This window comes from Bombus impatiens, unplaced genomic scaffold (genome assembly GCF_000188095.3).
Source record: "Bombus impatiens unplaced genomic scaffold, BIMP_2.2 scf_0565, whole genome shotgun sequence".
Classification (NCBI taxonomy): Eukaryota; Metazoa; Arthropoda; class Insecta; order Hymenoptera; family Apidae; genus Bombus; species Bombus impatiens.
The window spans coordinates 438,490-463,120 of NT_176984.1; the positions used below are offsets into that span (position 1 = coordinate 438,490).

At 31.0% G+C, this 24,631-nt stretch overlaps 1 protein-coding gene and 1 long non-coding RNA gene across 4 annotated transcripts; both read left to right on the forward strand.

The window, feature by feature from the left end:
• The first annotated feature begins 3,417 nt into the window (after positions 1 to 3,417).
• Positions 3,418 to 19,175, forward strand: LOC100747294. Of its 3 annotated transcripts, none has more exons than XM_033322165.1 (3): positions 3,418 to 3,525; positions 16,327 to 16,532; positions 17,983 to 19,175. In XM_033322165.1, exons 2-3 carry the CDS (start codon positions 16,352 to 16,354, stop codon positions 18,696 to 18,698), a joined length of 897 nt encoding a protein of 298 aa, XP_033178056.1. In that variant the 5' UTR covers positions 3,418 to 3,525; positions 16,327 to 16,351; the 3' UTR covers positions 18,699 to 19,175. The 3 variants fall into 3 exon arrangements, with proteins under 3 accessions (XP_033178056.1, XP_012244092.1, XP_003491526.1); XM_012388669.3 differs by lacking the exon at positions 3,418 to 3,525 and adding an exon at positions 6,154 to 6,301; XM_003491478.4 differs by lacking the exon at positions 3,418 to 3,525 and adding an exon at positions 6,173 to 6,311.
• Positions 6,249 to 22,453, forward strand: LOC117151978. Its single transcript, XR_004462171.1, has 3 exons — positions 6,249 to 6,261; positions 8,872 to 8,878; positions 21,948 to 22,453. It is a non-coding gene; the product is annotated as an uncharacterized LOC117151978 (long non-coding RNA).
• Positions 22,454 to 24,631: the final 2,178 nt, after the last annotated feature.

Consider the following 24,631-nt stretch of genomic DNA (forward strand, 5'->3'; position numbering starts at 1 on the left):
GGTGATGAAGGCCAGGCGGCCGTCCCAGGCGTCCGGACGTCATATTTTCTTACACATGTAAAATAGGTACATCGCGTCAGAAATATTATTCGCAGCTTATCAACTGCTAAAATTATGATTAAAATAACGTTTATGATTTATTATAACAAAAGCATTGCTACAAGAAAAGTAAATTTAATGTTAAATCTAAAAACTATTGTGTATGGAGAATATATTAAAATTATTGTATCATTCCACTGATCCATTATCGTTTGAAAGGAAAGATTTTCTTTTCTTCTCTAAAAAAATGATATAATCAACTAAGCAACTAAGTTTAATTATTGCGCGATTTTGTTATTTTCATATTTGTTTATAATAAGTATTCCTTGTTCGTAAGAATCTAATCGATCCAATTAAAATCATCTTACATTAGTGAAATAAAAAATATAAGAGGTGTATATTTCTTGTTTATCACCGGTACGAATTATAGTTAAATCAGAAATTGTTTCGAGCGATCAGTTTCAGAAAATGGTGGGGATAGTTCGCGAACAAGTTCCTTTAAAGGGATTTTGTGTTTACTAGATAGTACGGATATAGGAAATTATGATCTTGGGCGGGCATGGAAAAAGTCAGTGATTTCAGCTATCGTGAAGAATGATGCGTCATTGTCTCCTTCGCTCCTTTGATTACGCCTCGATCAGTATTGCGGTCGTGTCATAGCATAACTTTGTTTGTATTAGGATACAAAAATGCAAGCCACGTCGAGCGCTACTTTATGAAGTATCTGAATCGCATGTTTTGTAAAGTTTAATTTTAATTCTACAAGGCTGTCTCGTATATGCCAATGTTTTTTTCTGTATGTAATGTGAAAAAAATATTTTGCTAATTGTAAATAAATTGCTTTTAAGGAGTAACGAATATCTCTAATTTTTTGCATTACCAGGTATGTAAATATGAAACCGGAATTTTTGTATAGAAAACACGTTTATTGTATGAAAATGATAAAACATATTTTATTCGAAGTATTGCCCATCGCTAGCTACATTTTTCCCACTTGTTTGGCAATTGGTGGATGCAATGCCAAAAAAAACTGTCCCTCTTTTGAGGCAAACCAGTCATCGAGCCATTTTCGTACATTTTCGTAAGAAGTGAAGTGCTAGTCAGAAAGTGCGTGTCCCATCGATGCAAATAAGTAATCGGACGGAGCCAAGTCTGGTGAGTAAGCCACGTGCGGAAGTATTTCCCAACTGAACGCTTCAATCGTTTCCTTAACCGGTTTTGCTGTATGTGATGGTGCATTATCATGAAGCAAAATTACTTTGTGTTGCCTTGTTTGATATTCTGGTCGTTTTTCACGCAAAGCTTGATTCAAATCGATCATTTGTTGTCGGTAGCGCTCAGTATTAACGGTTTCGCCAGGTTTTAACAGCTCATAATAGATCACACCCTTCTGATCCCACCAAACACAGAGCATTGTCTTCCGTCCATGGCGATTTGGTCTTGTAGTCGATGTCGGTGGTTCGCCTGGGTTAGGATTCTCAAAATATATCCACTTTTCATCGCCAGTCACAATTCGGTGGAGAAATGACTTTCTTTTGTATCTGGCGAGCAGCATTTCGCAAGTGGTTTTTCGGTTTTCCTGCTGTCTTTCATTCGGTTCATATGGAACCCATTTTTCCATCTTCTGGATCCTTCTCATGGCTTTCAAACGTATGGAGACGGCTTCTCGTGACACGTTTAATTGATCAGCGAGTTGTTGTTGCGTTTAAGTGTCATCCTCATCCAACAATGCCTGCAATTCGCTGTCTTGAAACTTTTTCGGTGGTCTTCCACGTGATGCAAATAAGTAATCGGACGGAGCCAAGTCTGGTGAGTAAGCCACGTGCGGAAGTATTTCCCAACTGAACGCTTCAATCGTTTCCTTAACCGGTTTTGCTGTATGTGATGGTGCATTATCATGAAGCAAAATTACTTTGTGTTGCCTTGTTTGATATTCTGGTCGTTTTTCACGCAAAGCTTGATTCAAATCGATCATTTGTTGTCGGTAGCGCTCAGTATTAACGGTTTCGCCAGGTTTTAACAGCTCATAATAGATCACACCCTTCTGATCCCACCAAACACAGAGCATTGTCTTCCGTCCATGGCGATTTGGTCTTGTAGTCGATGTCGGTGGTTCGCCTGGGTTAGGATTCTCAAAATATATCCACTTTTCATCGCCAGTCACAATTCGGTGGAGAAATGACTTTCTTTTGTATCTGGCGAGCAGCATTTCGCAAGTGGTTTTTCGGTTTTCCTGCTGTCTTTCATTCGGTTCATATGGAACCCATTTTTCCATCTTCTGGATCCTTCTCATGGCTTTCAAACGTATGGAGACGGCTTCTCGTGACACGTTTAATTGATCAGCGAGTTGTTGTTGCGTTTAAGTGTCATCCTCATCCAACAATGCCTGCAATTCGCTGTCTTGAAACTTTTTCGGTGGTCTTCCACGTCCTTCGGTCTTCACGTCAAAATTGCCATTTTTGAATTTTTTAAACCACTCAAAGCACTATGATTTACCAAGAGCATGCTTACCGTAAGCTTCGACAAGCATTCGATGCGATTCTGCAGCAGTTTTCCTCAAATGGTAACAGAAAATCAATGCTGTCCGCAAATCGTAGTTTCCAGGCACAAAATTTGACATGTTCAACGCTATTACAAACTATGCTGTTGTATGAAACTTGCATTGTTCCGAGTCGAAAATGCTTGTGAGATGTCAACAAAGACTTTTGGTATCAATGACACATTATCAGCTAGGGCCATCTATAGGCAAATTCCGGTTTCATACTTACAGGCCTGATAAATGTAAACAAATAATATGAAATTGTAACGGTAGATTTTGTAACGATATTTTAGAAACATTGTTAACTTAAACCAGTTTGCGAAAAATTTAATGAAAATCTTTGAAAGGCATTTCAAATGCAAGTACAAAAAGTTTCAAGAAGTGTAAACTCATGGTGTAGATAGAGGATATTGAGGATATTTAAATGGATAGTTAAGCATTAAAGCATTTGTAGAAAGTGACTGTTAACAAATTTTAAATTATAACATAACAGAAAATGTTTAAAGCGTTAAGAATGATACATATCGAATGAAGTAGAGAAAGTGTTATGATACTTGTAAAAATGCGAAGCAACATGGTATTTCCGTACAAGATTAATTTTAAAATACATAATCGCTGTGCACTATAAGGTCTATATCTAACTCTAGTTCTACCAGTAACTCATAGATGGCGCAAGTAATTCTGTAGTAAGCGTACATGTGGTTATGTTGCCATTTTCCAAGTTCTTGAGCCCGCGGGTTTCAAGTTACGTTGGTGACTCTGCATATACCTATATTGCATTGTACGTGTTACATGAAGTCAGCCTAAACAGTCTTTCGCAACACTAACCTAATGTATAAATATAAGAGATGCGGTTCATGTTACTCTATTCAGAGAAGAAATTTCTTCCTTGGTTTGTAGCGCTGTTGCAGACGACGTAGTAATATTATGACGTCACACGTTCGTCGGTAAAAAAATTTTTAATTGTTTGTAACTTTCTCATTTCTAATAATTTTTGAAACAAGAAATACCTGTCTATAATGTTATCTGCGTGAATTCATTTACATAATTAGTTAAAAATGTGCAAATACCGAATTCATACCAATACGCACTTACTCATAATTGTAGTTTCTGATTGAAAGATATAAATAGTCATGCCTACGATTTTTATACACCTGATAATATGATGTTATTGGTGCAAAGCTAACATTGTATAAACAATGTATTGACATGATACTAGTATGTAGGAATAAAGCTTTTAGTTTAGTCAAATTAGTCTTAAAAGTCAAATTCAACATTAAATGGTATCTGAAATTTTCTTGCGCGAACTTATAAAAATCATGTTCAGGAAGAAATCCTATATATTTGCCATTCGAGATTTCTTACACGGATTTTGTAAACAAAAGTTAACGAATAAGTTTAGCATATAACAACGTGCCGAAAGTTAGTTATAAGAGCTGTATGTATTAAAAGTATTTATCGAATGAAATGTTACGATTGGTTAATTCTTTGAGCCGTAAATAAATGAAAACCGTCCAAAATCACATTATTTTCAATCACTTATTATGTAAAATGAGTGAGTATACAAAGTTGAAACTTTGTGAAAATGTAGCTTTTTTCATTTGTAAAAAGTGTGCAAGATTTCATCCCCAAATGTTTATTAAATTTTACAAAAAGCTGTTTAACAATTAAAAAGGCGTTTTCGTAGAACTTAATTTCTACAATTTTCGGAAATACAGCAACTGATGGGGGCTTTTTCTACTCTGGAAGAGTTGCACTATCATGTACAACTTGAAACAAATTGATTTTTTAATCGTAAACTATTTTAAACAATGGCGTCAGAAACTGCACATCATTTTACTGTTTATAATTATATTAACATTAATGAGACACGTTTATAGTATAAATAATATAACATTTATCATTAATATTTATATTAAAAAAGTAAAAATTACTAGAATTCAATAATACAGACCAAAATAAACGCATAATTATAATAAAAATGACTAAAAATCTTTAATTATTTAATAATAAAGTTACAATTCTATCTTTCTTAATATTAGTTATAAAAATATATACAGGTAATGTTAATGATTATGATCCACAGCAAATTAATGACGAAAATTAAACGTAAACAAATATAAATTCTAATTCTGAAATCAATTTATTTATTAAGCATAATTTCCGGAAATTGTAGAAATTAAGTTCTACGAAGACGCCTTTTAGTTGCCAAATATCTTTTTGCAGAAACTAGTAAATATTGGGTGAAATATTGGGGAAATTTTGCACACTTTTTACGAATGAAAAAATACTACATTTTCACAAAGTGTGAAACTATAAACTTTGTATATTCAATTTCATATGAATAATTAACGACTGAAAATAGTGCGATTTTGGATGGTTCTTATTTATTTATGGCTCAACAAATTAATCAATGCTAACGCGTGATGTCTCATTTGATAGATGTTTTTAATGCAATTTTTATTCGAAACTTGTTTTATCTAAAAATACAATTTTTATTGCGATCCGATTATTAGATTCGTTGTTATATACAAAACCCTGTTTTCGTCACCTTTGGAAATTGTTTACAAATTGTTTACAAAATCCGTCCAACAAATCTTGAGTGAAAAATATATGGGATTCGTCTCTGAACATGATATATATGTATGGTGATATATATGATATAAGAATTATATAGGTAATACAATCTATCGGTATCGCCATCGCGTAAGAAAATTTCAGATATTATTTAATATTGCGTAAAAGACTAATTTGATTGGGTTGTTTAGTGCATATAGTTCTTTAGGTAAAACGCATATTGACTTTGCTATGACTAATAATAAATAGCCAATAAGTTAGGTGAATCAAGTTAAAGAAATATAAATACAAAATTAGATAAAGTTGAACATGAAATTCTAGGAGGTTGGATGAATAAATTACCTTTGCATCACGAATTAGCTTTGCACTTCTTAAAGTAAAATTGTGATTTTTTCTGGAACGTATATATAAATATATACACAATTTATAACATTACTCTGCTTGGAGGTTCTACAATACATGTGCGATTATTAATAGTTGTTCGATACTATATACTCGCTATCACAATACATAAACATATGTGTCATACATTGGTAATAGAAAACGTGTAAAATACCACGCATTAGATTTCAAATAAATGTACATATGTTAGTATTAGTCATACACTAATTCTAGAAGATACATAAAAGCGTGCCATAAAAGTATGTATCTATATATGTATATATATAATACACCTATCAAGTATGTATACTTATTAGATGTACTATATACTATAACGTCATATCATCTTATTGTTAGTATTATGTACTTAACATGAGCAAATTCTTTTATAATGTGCAGCTTTGAGCGTAAAATGCCTCAAGCTAAAATGACTTGGATCAGTAGTTTTGTTAACAAAAATAATGTTGACGATGCTACGTAAATGGCACGTAATATTTTTGGAAGCCATTTTTCATATTATTTAAAATTTCATATTATTAAATTATTATTTTTCATATTATTAACGCGAATATACTTAGATGGATGTGTGATGGATGATGTGTACTTTTATCGAGTACAAGTAAATTAGTGAGAAATACATATTAGATGAAACAGAATAAAGGGGAAGGGGTAGGATCTTGAAAGGAGTGGGAAATAACGAACGTAACAACGTCTGCGAGAGTCGTGTCGCTACTTCCGAGCAAATAACGTCTTATAGGATACCCTGTAAGTTCAGGTACAAAATATTATAATTTTATAATGCCATACATTTTTTTATACTTATGTATGCTTGTGTGATGCTTATTAGAATATACATATATATAAATTAAATTGATTTATTCGAGTAACATTGAATGCATTTAGTACAGTGTCATTCGTGAAAAGTGTTCAGTTAAAAATCGCGGATAGGGTAATAATGACAATACTATAATATCTACATTGCTAGTATTGACTTTGACGTGAATATACTATATTAATCTACCTTAAAACTTTGCTTTTTTGGGCCTAATGAAAGTTATAACCATAAGACATGTATAAAATAGAAACGTTGCTATCTATTGTTACTCTCTTCTGATCTTTTTTCATTAGCCTAATTTTCATTTATCTCTATTGTTTATCACATTTCACAACTTCCACGATTTTTTAATTTTATTACGATACCTATTTTACGCTAAATAAATTTGATCAAAAATTAAAAAATATTTCATTTAGTTATATTTATATATTTTTATAATAATTCGAATTACTTATTATATTTTTTTAAATGTTTAAGAAATTCGTTTTGGCATTTTAAATAATTGTATATTATAACTAACATCTGATTACACTTAGTTATTTCAAATACGCTTAAAAACCGCATTATGTATAATAAAGGTTTTTGAAATATAGACAATAATGGCTGAAATAGAAAGTCGTTAATAAATCTGAAATATTTATTTTTGTTGCAAATTATAAAAAAATGATTCGATTGAAATGATTTTGGAATCGATATCATTATTTTAAAACTATGTCTGCAAGCTAAATTTGGTAGTTCTTACGTAACGTGTTAACGAACGCACTCTCACTACTGAATATATGTATGTACTTATTTAGGTATGTACCTACTCTTCGTTTCAAATTAAACTTCATAAAAAAATGCATCATAATTTAATAAATAATTATGCCTTTATAAGACTTGTGTTAGTTACGATGTGAATGATAACAAAATTATTGAAATTATTAAATAACAAAATATTAATGACAATGACAACAACTGTACTAATAATATTAATAAGAATAATAATGATAAAAGTAATATTGATGATAAAAATAACAATAAAAATAAAAATACGAAGAATTTCTATAGTTATTACACATCGATAAACATTTTTAAAATGTTTAATATTTCTCTCAATTCATAAATGTTTTAATGTTCTTTTTAACATAACAAAATATTATTTAAGTAGCTTTGTTGTGCATTAGATACTTAATTTTATATTAAATTTATATTTTTTTAATTGGTAATTGTCCGCTGATAATTATAAACATTACTAAGCTTCATTGACAAGTCAATTTTATTTTGTCACACAGAGTTGGAAAATAAAAATTGTTTTTTTTTTAATATATGTAAAACCGTAAATATAAATAACTACATACAAAAAGGACGATAAATATCACGTTAAAATTACAAGTAGGTATATTACTTATATTCTTCAAAACGTGATATATTCTCCAAAATCGGTAAAATTTTTTAAATAGACATGCAGTGTAAAACTTTTGTTTAGTTTAAATAACTGATTCAATAACATTAATTTCTTCATAACTTTTTTGGTGATTGTTATACTAAATTTAAATAATTATAATACGTTACACAACTTAATATTATCGAAGTAAGAAAATAAAAAATTGAGAGTGAAGTATTCGATTTTTACTTGGAAGAGTAATTATAGACAGATGTTGCTGTATTTTTCATATCGAATGTATATGGGTAGATTTATTATGAGAACAGATTAGAAAAATATTATATTAGCTAGTTTTTAAGAAATTGAAATATAATGTTTCATACCTGGTTGTATTAGAAAAAAATTTAGTTCTAGACTTTAATTTTGTATGTTTTACTTGCTATTTACATAATATGGCATTTTTGATTCTTGTTTCTTATACATGTTTTAATAAATTATCAGGGACCTCATGTTCTGTTTTGTTGTAAATGTGAAAGGAGTGTTTTTCGAAAACATACATCGTGTTATCTACTTATGATAGTTATCTTGTATAACTCTAGTTTAAGTATATTTTGACTAGTTTGACTACTTGTATAGTTGAAGTTCACTTGTTTATGTTGTTTCTATGACATTACGTAAATGTTACAAATTACGAAATATTTAATACTGATTTTGACATTTTGTATACTTAAATAGTAATTACATAGAAGCAATGTAAAATGTTTACAAGTTGATTGAATCATATCAATTTTATATCCTTTTTTTATTCGTTGCATATCAAAATCTTGTAATACTACAATTACGTTTGAACTGAATCGATTATAATAACTTGGTTTATGCGTGCATACATCTTATATTTAACTTTAAGTTTTTCAGAAATTTCATTGTGATTTTATATTAACATATATACGTAATATACTATTCGTAGTACGTAATTTTTTTGTGAAAGCATAAAATATGAGCAGAGAAAGAAAACAATTCTTAAAGAGATTAAGATAAAATAATTGACGTATATCATTATTATAAACCATTACAAACTACTCCTGATAGTTCATGATAGATCAAGCTATTTTAATGTTGCAAAAATTGAATTAGAAATTTTGTTAGTTATGTATTATGTCTATCTTTTCAGAATAAATATTTTAGATTTGATACATTATATATACTGTGATAATTAAATATTTATTCCAATAAATATAATTTAACAGTATGTGATAGAACTTGAAGCATATAAATTTAATAAAAGTATGTACTACAATTATTAGATACAATAATAATTAAAGATAGTAATATAGGTAAGTAAGTATTCATTGCACCATTCGTACATTTCAATAACTCAATGTTTTCAGATATAATATATGAAAATATAGTATCATATGTATACATATAAATACTTCTATATTATATATATTATTGCCATAACACTCCATAACATCAATTTATATTTTAAATGCGTATTAAATATATCTTACTTAAAATATACTTTAAATTAAAATTCTGATCACAGCGATATATCTTTTACAACATAACAGAACATATATGCCTCCGAAGTAATCATTGAGTTTAGATAATATCTAGTTGTGTCTGAATTTACGTTTATTTGTATTGTTGAGTCAATATAGGAATTGAATATTTGATATAAAAAATCAATACCTTGATATCGAGCTGCAAGTACAGTATATATCCTATCACTTTAATTGGTTTGAAAGTAAGTGAAATATACTTACGAAAGCGAAAATACTATATTTCTTGTTGGTTCTTACGTAAAACAGAAACGAAATGATTGATTTAGGGGAAGAAAAATATAAAAATAACTAAATAAATCGAGAGAATAATAAGAATAAAAGAGATAAATCTGAAAAAAACAATAAGGTCAGACATACTTCGTAATTGAAGGCGGTCGTCCGGGACTTGAGAGTACTATGTGCCAGTTCAGTTCACGGACACCAAATTAGACATGGTCTATTTTTGACCAACTTATAGTTGCTCTCTTGTTCCAATTTACTGGTTACTCATGCTAGAAACTCTATAGCAACATTACACGAGGAATTTAGTATTTCATACATTTTCCATTGAAAAATTGTTTAAAATAAAAAGATTAAATAACAAAAAAGGCAACAGGAAAGGAACAACTTCAATTCGAAATTATCATTATCTTCAATTAATCAGTAATATGTTATTTGTAGTTAGGTGATATTACAAAAAAAATTTTTAACTTTTTTTTACTTTGCTTATTCCGAAAAAGTTGTTTTCAAAATATAATACAAATGGTGAAATACATGCTTGGAATAAAATAATTGAGAAATTTTAATTCCTTTGTAGTGTTTCTCAACAGAGCCTATTCGTTTTATAATTTAGTTTGATGAAAATAGTTTTTTGGTTTAACGTCTAATTACACATTTCCAACTATTTAATGATGCGACGCCGTTATACATTGCCAACTGGAAAATTATACGTGAAAATGAAATGATCTGGCAACCTGCCATGTATACGTATAACGTATTGTATCTTAATTTAAGATTATACAATAGAAATACAAAAGTATTTGTGTCTCAGATTTTAATACTTAGGTATAGTGTATATTTGTTTAATATTCCACTAAATGAACAATTTTTGTTGTTTTTACAATTCAGAAAAGTATCCCATTCTCATTATTCTCTTCTTACTATTTTTACATCTTTTGCGCAATATTAACCCTCCAATTTCCATAGCTCAGATTATGTTACAATCTTTTGTCATTTATTATCTCTATTCATAAAAACAACAGGTTTCGAGAATTTGTTTTAAAATATATGTGAAATATTCTTTATATAAGTATTTGTTTATTTTTAATGAAATTTTAATTATTTTTTATTACCATTTTTTATATCTAATTTTATATTTTTCTTTGAATAAGATAAATTTGTTTACTATTATTTATTAAACTTAGTTCCTGCCTTTCGGCTTTGGACAACTTCCGGTTTACATACTTTCTTACATTACTACTTAAGTCACCTTACAGTACACTTATGCCACCTTGTAATACGACATATGTTACATTGCACTTTGTTATATTGCCCTAACCCTTCTGCCTGTCGTTCTTTGGCCTTTGATTCTAGCTGTATTCTCTTCTTTTCTCCATTATCTCTTTCAGCACTGCTAGCCCCTCTCCTGTCTCCTTTAGTGTCTCTTCCAGTGCCTTTGATCCCCCTGTTACCTCACATTCTTCCAGGATAAATTTGTTTACTATATTTCATTAAATGAAGAAGTTCACTGGAAAGTGAATGGTAAACAAATTTGACTTAACAGTAAAAGTTGAAATAAACGAATAATACAAACAGCAACACGCTAGAGTCATAATATCAATATTATGTACTGTATTGTATTAGTATTCAGTATTTTGCGTAGTAAGTAAAGACAGAGGCGTTACTAGATTTCAAAGACAACCGGTCACAAAAATATTTGCACATTGCACAATTTTAATTTCTAAGTTTTATATTTTCAGTAAATGTACAAGCACCAACAAAAATGTATTACATTATGTTACACTATACTACATAGATAATAGCAGAAAAAGAATTTTTGAGTTATTATTTATTGTTGTCTAAATTTTAAAAGAAATATTGAAAAAGAGCGAATTTCTATGTCACAAAAAGTTCCAGACGCAAAATATCCATTCAGAAATTTCTCAGTAAAGAAAAGCAAGTGTGAACACATCGGATTGCAAATGTGCATTAATTTCGTTACTCATTTATTCAGAATGAATAGCAAAAGGGAATATACAAATTTTGAAATACGATAGTTAGTAATATATCACTACGAATAGAAAAAGTCAATTCGTAAAACAACGGATACGATAAAAAACAATTCAAAAACGTTTAAAAAAAGGAAACAAAGCAGTATTGATTATTTAAAAAAGCTTATTTTCACTATTACAAAACACCATATTATCAAGCATATAGCATACCCAACTAAATATTAAATTTTAGTGAATAATCATTATTGGTTTTAGTTTTATATGTATCATTTGATTAATTTTACATGTATTTTTAGTATTATTAATTTAGTATTTAGTATTATAGTAATTTTAGTATTAGTGTCCGAAACTTTTTCTGACATAAAAATTCACTTTCTTTTAGTGCTTATATTAATATTTAGACAAGAATAAATAATCACTAATAATAGCGTAATGTAAAGTGATGTAATACGTTTTTGTTGGTCCTTGTACATTTACTGAAAATATAAAGCTTAGGAATTAAAATTGTACAATGTCCAAATCTTTTTATCGCCGACTACTCACGTACAAACTGAAATATCAGAAAAGTATTAATAAATTCTATATGTAAACTCAAAACAAAATGTGTATTTACCTTTTTCTTGACATTATGGCAGTAAAATTAACAAAGCATTATATGAAACGCTTTTTCAGTGAAAAGTCTGTTAAAAACAATCAAAAAATGAAAAGTGAAGCATTAGATTAATGTGCTTATACATACTATAGAATAAATACAGGGTAGTACATACACGCAGGCAATTGAAGAGTTCATTTTTATCTAAAAAACCATATAAGTAAACAGATAACCGCGTAACTAAAAATATAAATTTATATTATAATTTTCAGGATGCAATTTATTTGAATGTTTATCTCGGAAATAGTAAAAAAAAATATAGTAAAATAAAGTAGAAATTTATTTATGTAAACGATAAAAGTTGATCAAAATTTGTACAGCGCGGATCATTTTTCTTTTCACATACATATCTACATCATAAAGGATATATTCCTAAGTAGCACACGCCTTGAATTTTGCAGTTGTCTCTTTGGTTTCTTAAATAAAAGAGCAATAATTGAAAATAAATGAAAATTGCTTTTACGGAAACACCTAAGTTAAGTGACTTTAAATGTATCTCTTAAATGTATCTCTTATTGTTACAACAATTAGAACACGCGTTTCAAACCACATTCTAAAAGTTTATATAGATTTTATGAAGTGTGAACTATATATTAGAGATAAATATGAAATTGATTGATCCAAACATAATCCTCGTTTCAGTTTCAATTTAGCAGAACATTCAGTTTCAGTTATAGCAAGAAGTAAATAGTTAACAGTAGAGAAACATTCTTCTATCATAATGTTGAAGATATAATAAAAATATCAATGTTTTAATTGGCTTGCAGCAAGTGTCCAAGTACTTGTGTTCAGTAGTGTATGTATATCCTGCTGTAGCAAAGTGTAGTGTAGGCTTCTAAAGCAATCTACATATGCTAAATGTTGCGTTCTACATGTTGCGAGCATTGAAAATGTAAAAAAAAAATATGAAAACATTGCAAATGATATTTTTTAAAACTCACATTGGAATTTATGATTGTTTATACGGTTTCCTTTAGGCAAATAAATTCATGGAAGTAATTTATACATTTTTTAAAGAAGTTTCACGGTGATTATGTTTCTGAATAATGAAATTGAAAACTCCATAAAGGTGGAGTTTAATCAGTTTGGCTTCTGAGAGGCTTATATGTGTAGATTCGTTGCGACTTGCATCGATACAAGAATTACTATGTACTGTCTTGATTAGAGAACAAGATCCGATATTGATACAGTGTCATTAAACTTCGGAGTGATGCAATGCATTAGAATTTGACGAGCAATCACACATCCGTATAACACAACGGCGACGATGGACAAGTATGACTATGACATCCGCCAATCTATCGGTACAGACATTGTTATATTTGACGCGTTCTTGTAGATGTAGTCACACGATCGTAGAATTGATGTCCGTGTTTTGGCGAATTTGAATCCTTTATTATGAAAGATTACTGTAATTATCTATAAAAATTTCGCATTAAATAAGAATCCTTATCAGACACAGCATAGTATTTTTGTATTAATATTATGTGTTTTATTCATTTGTTAAGACCAATAGCCAATATTTAGCAAACCAATATTTTCCTATTTGCTACTTGAGAGTAGCAGCTATCATTTCCTGACATATGTATTAGGTTGTCCGAAAAGTTTCTTTCGTTTCATAAGGTGATAATAGATGAACAAGAATTTCTGTTTTATATTATTTTATTGAATTAGGTATGATTTCGTTCTATTTCTATTACTATGTTCGTACATAATTTAATAAACTAATATAAAACAAAAAACATTGTGCGTCTACTATTTTCTTATAAAACGAAAGAAACTTTTCGGACAACTTAATATTTTCATCAAACCTAATAATACTGCACATTTCATGTTTGTGTCCTTACGTACTATTTTTTTAAATTGTCATTAAATGGTCACTAAACGATGGCTCGTGCGAAAGTAATCAAGAAATTTAGTTTAGTTAGCTTTCAATTGATTGAAAAGTGTATAAAATGCACTTTCCATGAAACTTGTTCTTGATATACGACATATCCTTGATCTACTTGATTTAGTTAGTTTTATTCGTACTCGGTATAAAATCAGTTTAATGTCGGATATAGATCGAAATCCAGTAGCGCTTATTTATGTGCAAAGGTATAGGACTCTCCAAACCTTTTATATTCTATCGGCAGCCCAGACACAAGAAGACAATGAACAAAAAAAAATGATTCAGAAGCCAAATTGACCAAAGTTACCAGATTTTATGATAGATAGATAGTTGTATAGATGGATATTTGATTTCAATTTGGCGGTCAAGAAGTAGAAATAGACTTGGTTTACAATAACTATAGTACGATATACTTATTCATCCACCCACTCTCTCCATACTTATGATAACTTAAGATTAAATCGAAAACTAGAACTGAGGCTAAAATTAGAATCATATGATCATAATACTGCATAATTCTGTAACAATGTACGTAATTCCTTTGGCTTATTTTTTCTTTTTTTTTTATCTTTCCTTAATCGTACCACGCTTCTCAACCCTCCCATCACCTTCCATCACCTCTGATCTTTCATTTCCTAACGTTTCCTTTAACGTTAATTTTGTTCTGCTCATACGTATACAATCTTCCACTATATGTCTTAAATTTTAACTATCCTATTTCTAGCTCACATATTTTACGTGCCTTGTTCTTTTCTTCCCTTTAGTAATTATTTTCTTTTTCTAAATTTCCACATCTTGCCTTCCCAAACTTTTCCTGCCTGTTTCTTTTTTTTTTTTTATTTATTTATTCAAATTTTACAATTTGTCCAGTAGGACATTGCCTGTTTCTGCCTCCTTTTTCAGATACCTTGGTCTACCTATACTCTGTATGTGTTTGTATGACAGGATACAGTAGGGTGTTTTCTCTTTAGTCTTCTTCATTGTACTTAAACTTTATTTTGTTATATCGTACCCTGCATTTATGCCTACTTTTTCCTATTCGTCCTCGCTCCCTTTATTAGTATTCCTAATATATATTCTTCCTCTTATTCTTTTTCCGTACTATATCCAACTAACTATACCAATTTCTATTCAGGTACTCTGCTTTGTTTCTATGCTCTTTTCTCTTCTTTCTTTTAAACATTCCTCTACTAGCATAAGCTCCTTTGTTTCATCACCTAACATTAATTTCAATCATCAAAATTTCAACAATTTCAATTAATTTCAATAATCAAAATTTATTGCTCTTAAATCTGCCCTGATTCTAATCCTCTGTATTTTAATATCTTTCAGAACTATACTAATTAAGGTACTATTTCACTTATTCTGTATCTTCTTCAGCTCTTCTCTCTCTTTCCATTCAAATATTTCTACTTCAGTAGTGTATCCCCTACCATAAAATGGTCAAATAAATACATTCTTCTTTTAAAATAATCTTTGAATAGTCTCCTACTTGAGGTCTTGGGGCACTCCTGTTAAGCGTCAGGTTGGCCATCGTGCGGTTTTAGTGGGTAAGTCCGACACTACCCTGCCGCTTCCTTTTACTAATGCTCTTTTCACATTTTTCACACCTCTGTCTCTCTGTCTCTCTCTCTCTCTCTCTCTCTCTCTTGTTCTTTCACAGATACCCATAATTTACTCCTACCCTCACAGAGTCGAAGATCATATTCTTAGGTCTACGAAAAATACGCATCACAAAATACGTCACGCTAAGATCCTTAATAGATGCACCTTGGTATGTTACCAACGAAACAATACATCGCGACCTCAAGATACCCACAGTTAAAGAGGAAATAGCAAAATATAGCGACAGATATAGCAAAAGAATCAACAAACACCGAAACCCCCTAATCACTGGACTACTTGATACGACGGACCAGATTCGCAGGCTGAAGGGACACTACCCGCTAGACTTAAACGCTAGATTCAATTAGTTATATAAATTAAGTAATATCCACTTATTTATAATACTTACTTATAAATTATACTTATCTATAATAAGTATTAACTTATCATAAATAATCAGCCATGTCACTGCGCCACGCCAGAAAAATTACTGAAAATTCTCAACGCGAGAATTGATTGTAATTTTAATAAATAAATAAAAAAAAAAAAACAAAATATGTCAAGGTGTATAGAGGTCATTTTACTGCAAAGAGGTGCTCTTTGCGAACACTTACAGAATCGTTAGCTACTTAACAGTTTATTTATGATAAATCTTTGGAATTTCAGGTAGCGAAGAAATAGTTCTGTCAAGATGTCAAGGCCAATCCTTAGCAGGCCGCGTACACGCGTATATGGATGCAACTATGACAAAGGAGAATCATATTATAAGCCAATGGTCGACCACTTGGATCGAAAATACAGTTCTCGACCGCTTTTCTCTGAACCAAGAACTTCATTGGCTGACGAGATCGCAGCCCGCCGAGGCGACATCGGTAACATCTTCAGTCGTTTTCCAAAATGGTTTTAAGGGGTGAATTTATCCTAATCCCTTTCTCCTTAACTATTACAACCGTAGTAGTCAATAACTCTTTTCATTGTCAGTAAGAAAATGCTGAATTATTTTTCATTATATTGGTAATTAATGAGTGGCATGTCCGATCCAAGTCCTGATGTGAAATGAATCGAATGTACTGTTCTATACATCTGCTGTTACAGCCACAACAAAATTTTACTCTATAGAGGGTCATCGTAAGAAAATCTTTGCCCCAATAATAAAATAAAATAAAATCGTGACATAAAGCTGCAACGTCTAATGATTTATTATCTCCTGTGACATGATACGAACTTCTGTTATTTAAACGTTTTTTTCTTCATATAAAAGTGAGAAAATGAAACTTAATTTTTTATCACTTAGGTTCCACATATGAATAAAATATTAATTACTATTTTTTCCAATTTTAAATTGCTCGTGTATTCTGTTCCTTTATATATTTTAAGCTAAAGATAAAATATATTAATTTAGTTTAACTTCAGTTCTTGTTACAGAAATGGAATAACATTACCTGTGCTATTGTAAAATTACATAGAACCAAGCTAATATATGTGTTTATTACATAGATATGTGTGATAAATAACCTACATTATGAGCATGTCGAGATCACATTTTCAATTTCGTTTACGGATATTTAAAAAAAAAATTATTCAAAATTTGAAAAGAACGATATATATCATTATTACCGACAATGAAAACATCATCATTAATTACAAGCATTGATTACACATTATAATGTATTTATATCGTATGTTATTGAAATTCACTCATATTAATTTATGTTCTTCATTTTTTGATTTTGCTATCTTTTTATGTTAATTTATATGCATGTAATAGGAGAAAATCAATAGAATTTACGAATCACTCAATTTAAGTATATGATATAAAATAAAATGAAATATAAGTAGCTCTCTCCCCAGACAAATATCGAATTTAATCATTGAATATTTTGTTTACGAACATAGTAACAAATATTTGACATACCGATTCTATTTAAGTACATATTTTAATAAATAATTGTTTCCCATTTGTATCCCATTAGAAAGTTGTTACTTGAAACTGTAACAATCCTTGTTACCAAGCTTATTTATCGGAAAAGAGTAAATATAGAAATAAACTATGAATCCGCAATCGATAAATTGTAACGTAATTGAACGTAATTATAATTAAACCGTTTATCGATATCTACTTGTCAATTATTTATTCTATTACGCAGCGAATGGCAGCGTACTTACATCGACCTAAAAGCGGTTTCATTGCAGTAAAATGGTGGACTTTTAAAGAGAGTTTCAATTCAGATGACATTTATTTTTTCATTAGTCAAATATAATACATACCTACATATGTATAAGTGTAATAGTGTACATATGTTGAGATATCGGTTTTTACAGGCACGCATGACCTCTCTGGTCCTCGCAACACTTCCTTTGGGCGTGACCTTGACCTTGAATTAGACCCTTCCATTCGCGCTTCCCAATTGCCACTACCTTCCTTGACTACCGACAACTTGTTCCCCGAAGACGAGGATATTGTCTACGACAGCCGTGGCCAGCGCAGTCGACGTCGATTCGCTGAAAATTTTGCCAACGATGTCGTAGCGACGACGCAACATCTGAAAGCGAAACTGGCCACGTTCGGGTTAGAGGATGAGGTCGATGCTGTATTAAGAAAACCACGACGCCTACGTCAAGGACAGGATCAAGTTGATAATATTCTCAGTTCAAGGAAAAATCTGCAAGACATAAAATCAATTAGCGAAGAGGCAGAAAGTACGTTTAAAAGACGTTCGAAGCTTTTTGACGAAACCGATCGATTAGAAGAGAGTAAACCAATGCTTACGAAATGGTCGAAATTAATTAACGAGGACGAAAGTTCAGTGTCCGCTAATGCTGCTGCGACAAGGGCTATGCAAACCAAAGCTCGTTTGAACGACCTTGAGTCTGAAATGGAAGAGCTTGCAGAGAGACAGGCAAAAAGAGAACGCAGGGCAGCTGCCCTCAGGGCATTGATCAACGAAAATATGTCCGATACGGAAAATTTCCAAGAACAATCTGTTCATAGCAAGAAGGTTTCCATCCGTGAACACTCTGAGAAACACGTCCTCTGAACAAGAATGAATATTTATAACTCAAATATGAGAATATTCCCTCGTTATTTACCATTTACTTTCGATCAATTGACTGTCATTTGTTCCTAATGATCCTGCAGATGTTGTTTGTATTATATGTACTATTTGAATATTCGATCACTTTTAATTGACAGTGCATAGGTGCAACAGAAACAACGATCTATTCACATTACACGAATAATACAGATATTTGTATAAAATTATTTATGTAATAGAAATACATTGGCAATATCATGGAAATACAATTTCAATCGGATTATCGCTTATTTTATATACCCAGGAATATATAACATATGCAGAGAGTTCTTGTATGTATTAAAAGTCATGCTATACGCGTATAATATAAATATACGCATATACATATGTACGCACGAATACGATACCAGCGAGTACACGCAGATATACTTATTACAGCGCACATATTTATTATTTTACGTACACTAGTTTATACAGTATTATCGAGAAACTATATAATTGTAAATTTTATTGGACTTTCGATTATAATTCTGTAATTTTTCTGAAGGCGAAAGATAAGTTAAGAGTTTCTTCCTATTTATTGTCTACTTTAAAATTAGAAAATCATATTTTTAATAAAATATTGTTGAATCACTCATTAGTTAAAAAGATATTAAATAACATTAGTTAAAATAGCAGAACGTGAATCTTTGAAACTTGATATTTTTTTAATAATTGTATAGACAAACACTTATTTCCTCGTCGTCGTTGTTTTTTAAATATTAAGTACTAATTGTTTGTTTTTCTTGATATGAAAATGGAAAATGGAAAATGGAAAATTTATCAATGGAGAAGCAAAAGTATACTTTCGACTAATACATAGTATTTAATCAAAGTTAGCAAATAGAACGTAACTTATGTATGTAATATGTTCAATACCTTGTTGAATAATCAATATTTCGTTTTCGCAAATTTTACGTAAAATAAAACCGTATAATACTTATATACAGGGTGATTGGTAACTGGTGGTACAAGTGGAAAGGGGATGATTCTACGCGAAAAAAGAAGTCGAAAATATACAATAAAAATTTTTCGTTTGAGGTTTTGTTTTCGAGAAAATCGACTTTGAATTTTCGCTCGGACGCGTGCGGTACGTTACAACGGATCTCACTGTAGATCGTTGTCTCGATGGAAAAAATTAAAAAAAAAAATTTTTATTCTATATTTTCGACTTCTTTTTTCGCGTAGAATCACCCCCTTTCCGCCTGTACCACCAGTTACCAACCACCCTGTATATAAAATTAAGCGAAGAATTAATTTCATTTCTACTCTTTCTTTTATAGTCAAGAGTCAAATCACAACATAGTGTGCCAGAAAAAAACATTGTCCTAACCTTACTATATGTATTTCTGTTAATCTCTCTTATTTGTAAATAAATTTCACTGTTCCAATGTATCCTGAATACATAGTGTGTTTGCATGTTGTATACCCACCCATATATGCAAGAACGATTCCTTTTTGAATACCATGTTTTTTGTTTATATTATGAGAATACCTTTAACTTTTTGTTTTGATTAAGAGAATTCTTGATCACAGATTGTTGAATATTTGCATATATTTTTTTTGTTTCATCTTTTCTTATTATTACAATCCATAAAAAAATTCACAGCTCTTGGAACATAATCGAATAATAATAGAATTACTCTCAAAAGTATTAACATTTTTATTCATAAAAAAGATTCTGTAACTTACATCAAAAGTGTTCGTGACAATGCTAAAGGTAAGTCGAAGGGCAGTGACGTCATTATACACACTTTGAGACATTGGTCATCTCTTCAACAAATACATTATTCATTTTCACAAGCTCCCCTATTTGCTAAACTTACTGTAGGCTAAATTTCTGTTATGGATGATTTGAAACAAAAGAGTGTCTGACTCATTGTTTATGATGCCGTTTAAATACATTATAATTATACGAGTACATACGATATATAACATAGCATAGTATACACGAGTACATACATGTATATTCATTAAATCACAAATTACTATTTTCCGCTTAATTGATCTTATCAATTTATACAGAAACAAACAACAGGCATCAAAATATGGACTAAAATGTGGATATATTACAATTAAAAGCCGATGGATAGTAGAAAAATTAAGCGAAGAATTAATTTCATTTCTACTCTTTCTTTTATAGTCAAGAGTCAAATCACAACATAGTGTGCCAGAAAAAAACATTGTCCTAACCTTACTATATGTATTTCTGTTAATCTCTCTTATTTGTAAATAAATTTCACTGTTCCAATGTATCCTGAATACATAGTGTGTTTGCATGTTGTATACCCACCCATATATGCAAGAACGATTCCTTTTTGAATACCATGTTTTTTGTTTATATTATGAGAATACCTTTAACTTTTTGTTTTGATTAAGAGAATTCTTGATCACAGATTGTTGAATATTTGCATATATTTTTTTTGTTTCATCTTTTCTTATTATTACAATCCATAAAAAAATTCACAGCTCTTGGAACATAATCGAATAATAATAGAATTACTCTCAAAAGTATTAACATTTTTATTCATAAAAAAGATTCTGTAACTTACATCAAAAGTGTTCGTGACAATGCTAAAGGTAAGTCGAAGGGCAGTGACGTCATTATACACACTTTGAGACATTGGTCATCTCTTCAACAAATACATTATTCATTTTCACAAGCTCCCCTATTTGCTAAACTTACTGTAGGCTAAATTTCTGTTATGGATGATTTGAAACAAAAGAGTGTCTGACTCATTGTTTATGATGCCGTTTAAATACATTATAATTATACGAGTACATACGATATATAACATAGCATAGTATACACGAGTACATACATGTATATTCATTAAATCACAAATTACTATTTTCCGCTTAATTGATCTTATCAATTTATACAGAAACAAACAACAGGCATCAAAATATGGACTAAAATGTGGATATATTACAATTAAAAGCCGATGGATAGTAGAAAACTGCAATTTTCATCATTTTTAACCGTTTCTGGCTCATAGCAACGTTAACCGATTTCAATGAACTTTTCAGAATGTATATAGCTGACTAATAGTATGTACATAACTCTTCAAAATGTGTTGTTTAAATTTTCATTACAGCCCCATATAATAAAGTCGTAGAAGGTGACTTTTATTTTTTCCTTCGTGCTTTCAATCAAACGCTTTTTTCAAAATTTTCTGTACATGTTCGACCGTTCGCGGAGAGACGCGGTAGCAGTTACGATACGATAATCGACGCCACGAATCAGTCGATCCCCTATTTCGGTTAAGAGAATAGAGGTGGTTGAAACGATGATAACACTGAGTTAACAGGTTAAAACACATGTAGAAACACATGATTTAAACAAATGTCAAGAGTAATAAATTTGTTATTATTTCCATCGTTACTACAATGATGTAACGAAATTAATGCAGTATAAAACATATAAAAATAATTTTATTTATACATGAAATATAGATCTATTATGTGCACCTCCCATCAGTGGCTGTCGAACATGAGAAAAACCTGCTTTTGCGTGTTTTACCTTAAGGAACAATAACCCTAAGGAAAGTTTCGACTTGAAATATGTTTGATAACAATTAAGGGCCTTCATAGTAAAGTAGAAAATGCTAAATCTCAATAATGGTTCTTCAGGTCTATTGCCGGTCCGAATAAGTATGACCGAGGGATGGATTATGATTTATAGTAGGTTCCTGGACATAACAACATAGAATAGTTATTTAGCATTTCATCGTGGTGTCACAGGCAATTCCTGTAAAAGTGGTGTTAATTTTAACACCACTAAATTGGTGTATTTTGTTATATACTGTACTTTATAAAAACAGAAAAAGTGACGCAATTAATTGGGAACAATACCTACTTATTGTTCCTTAAGGTAAAGAATAATTGATAATAACAATAAAAAAAAAAAAGAAAACCCGTTCCTAAAATGAAAAAGGGAGATCTCCCCGTTCGGTTTGACTAAGTGTTAAGATGATGACTAGTCAAAGAACGGAAAATCAGTCAAGATGTTGACTGGTCCAAGGACGTAAACCCAGGGAAGTTCGGCGACGATGCTGTCGTCGATGTTGATGGCAATTTTGGTTAGGAAAGTTAGGGCAACGGTCATTGCTGTTAATTGGATAAGGAAAAGGCTGGTAAATCAGGACGGATATGTCAGGATGAGTGCTGACCGCCCCCAATCAAATGGATAGTATTGTACATAGGAAAACCCGCTTTCCTGTGTTTTCTCGGACTGGACAGTAAATATAAGAAATACTTTAATTTAAAAGATACTTGTATGGTCTTAAGAACCTTACTTATGAAAATGCTAAGATTTATGATGAGTCCTTAAGGTTATCGAGGATCGGCAATAAGCGTGTTTACACATCAGGTAGCCATTTTGCCCGAGATATGGAGTCTACTTTGTGTAGAAAGTCACGGGACGTAACAATACATGTCATATAATCAACTACATAATCTTTCTAACCCCTCAAAAAAATTCAAGTCTTTGATTCAGTTTGAAAAATATCACTCTGTTTTGGAGGACATTCGAATACTTTCGTGAGTCACTGTATTTTGTCAATGACGATAAAAGTTGGTCGATACTAGTTATTCGAATAATCATATACTCATGCAAAGTAATCTATCGTATATAAATATCATATCGTATAGAACATAATATTCATTTACTTACTTTCGATACTCAAATTAATCAATATTAATTTACGCAGTAACTAGACACGAAGCAATCATACGCTAGAGTTGAGATTTACGATCATAAGAAAGAAGCAAATCCAGGTGGTTCAATTGCAATGTTGTACATATCATAAATAATATATTGTAGTGTCAGAGAAATCCCAATGTACTTTAGATACAAAGCAATATAAGTGCTGACCATTTATCCGTCGTCCTTTACGACATGGGATAATTAAAAATGGTGTACCTGAGCATGGGTCATCCACATCTATGTGTGTGGTAGACATACCGAAACCGTAGTATAAAAGGCAGCCGTTAGTCAGTTGCAAGGACAGTTCTAATCAATTTTGCACAGAGTACTGTGGAAGGAGCTTCACTACGAGTCACTAAACTAAATTTGTGCTAAATTGTGTACAATGAGTGGACGAGTTATTGTAAGCTTCCGAGTTGCTGTTAGTTGCTGTTAGTTGTTGTTAGTTGTCGTTAGTTGTTGTTAGTTGTGGTTAGTTATTGTTAGTTGTTGTTAGTTGTTGTTAGTTGTGGTTAGTTGTGGTTAGTTGCTGTTAGTTGCTGTTAGTTGCTGTTAGTTGCTGTTAGTTGCTGTTAGTTGCTGTTAGTTGCTGTTAGTTGCTGTTAGTTGCTGTTAGTTGCTGTTAGTTGCTGTTAGTTGCTGTTAGTTGCTGTTAGTTGCTGTTAGTTGCTGTTAGTTGCTGTTAGTTGCTGTTAGTTGCTGTTAGTTGCTGTTAGTTGCTGTTAGTTGCTGTTAGTTGCTGTTAGTTGCTGTTAGTTGCTGTTAGTTGCTGTTAGTTGCTGTTAGTTGCTGTTAGTTGCTGTTAGTTGCTGTTAGTTGCTGTTAGTTGCTGTTAGTTGCTGTTAGTTGCTGTTAGTTGCTGTTAGTTGCTGTTAGTTGCTGTTAGTTGCTGTTAGTTGCTGTTAGTTGCTGTTAGTTGCTGTTAGTTGCTGTTAGTTGCTGTTAGTTGCTGTTAGTTGCTGTTAGTTGCTGTTAGTTGCTGTTAGTTGCTGTTAGTTGCTGTTAGTTGCTGTTAGTTGCTGTTAGTTGCTGTTAGTTGCTGTTAGTTGCTGTTAGTTGCTGTTAGTTGCTGTTAGTTGCTGTTAGTTGCTGTTAGTTGCTGTTAGTTGCTGTTAGTTGCTGTTAGTTGCTGTTAGTTGCTGTTAGTTGCTGTTAGTTGCTGTTAGTTGCTGTTAGTTGCTGTTAGTTG

Coding starts and splice junctions, on each gene's coding strand:
- LOC100747294 (XM_033322165.1), top strand. CDS start 16,352: ATGTCAAGGCCAATCCTTAGCAGGCCGCGTACACGCGTATATGGATGC. Junction 16,533..17,982: donor AGCCCGCCGAGGCGACATCG/GTAACATCTTCA, acceptor CGGTTTTTACAG/GCACGCATGACCTCTCTGGT.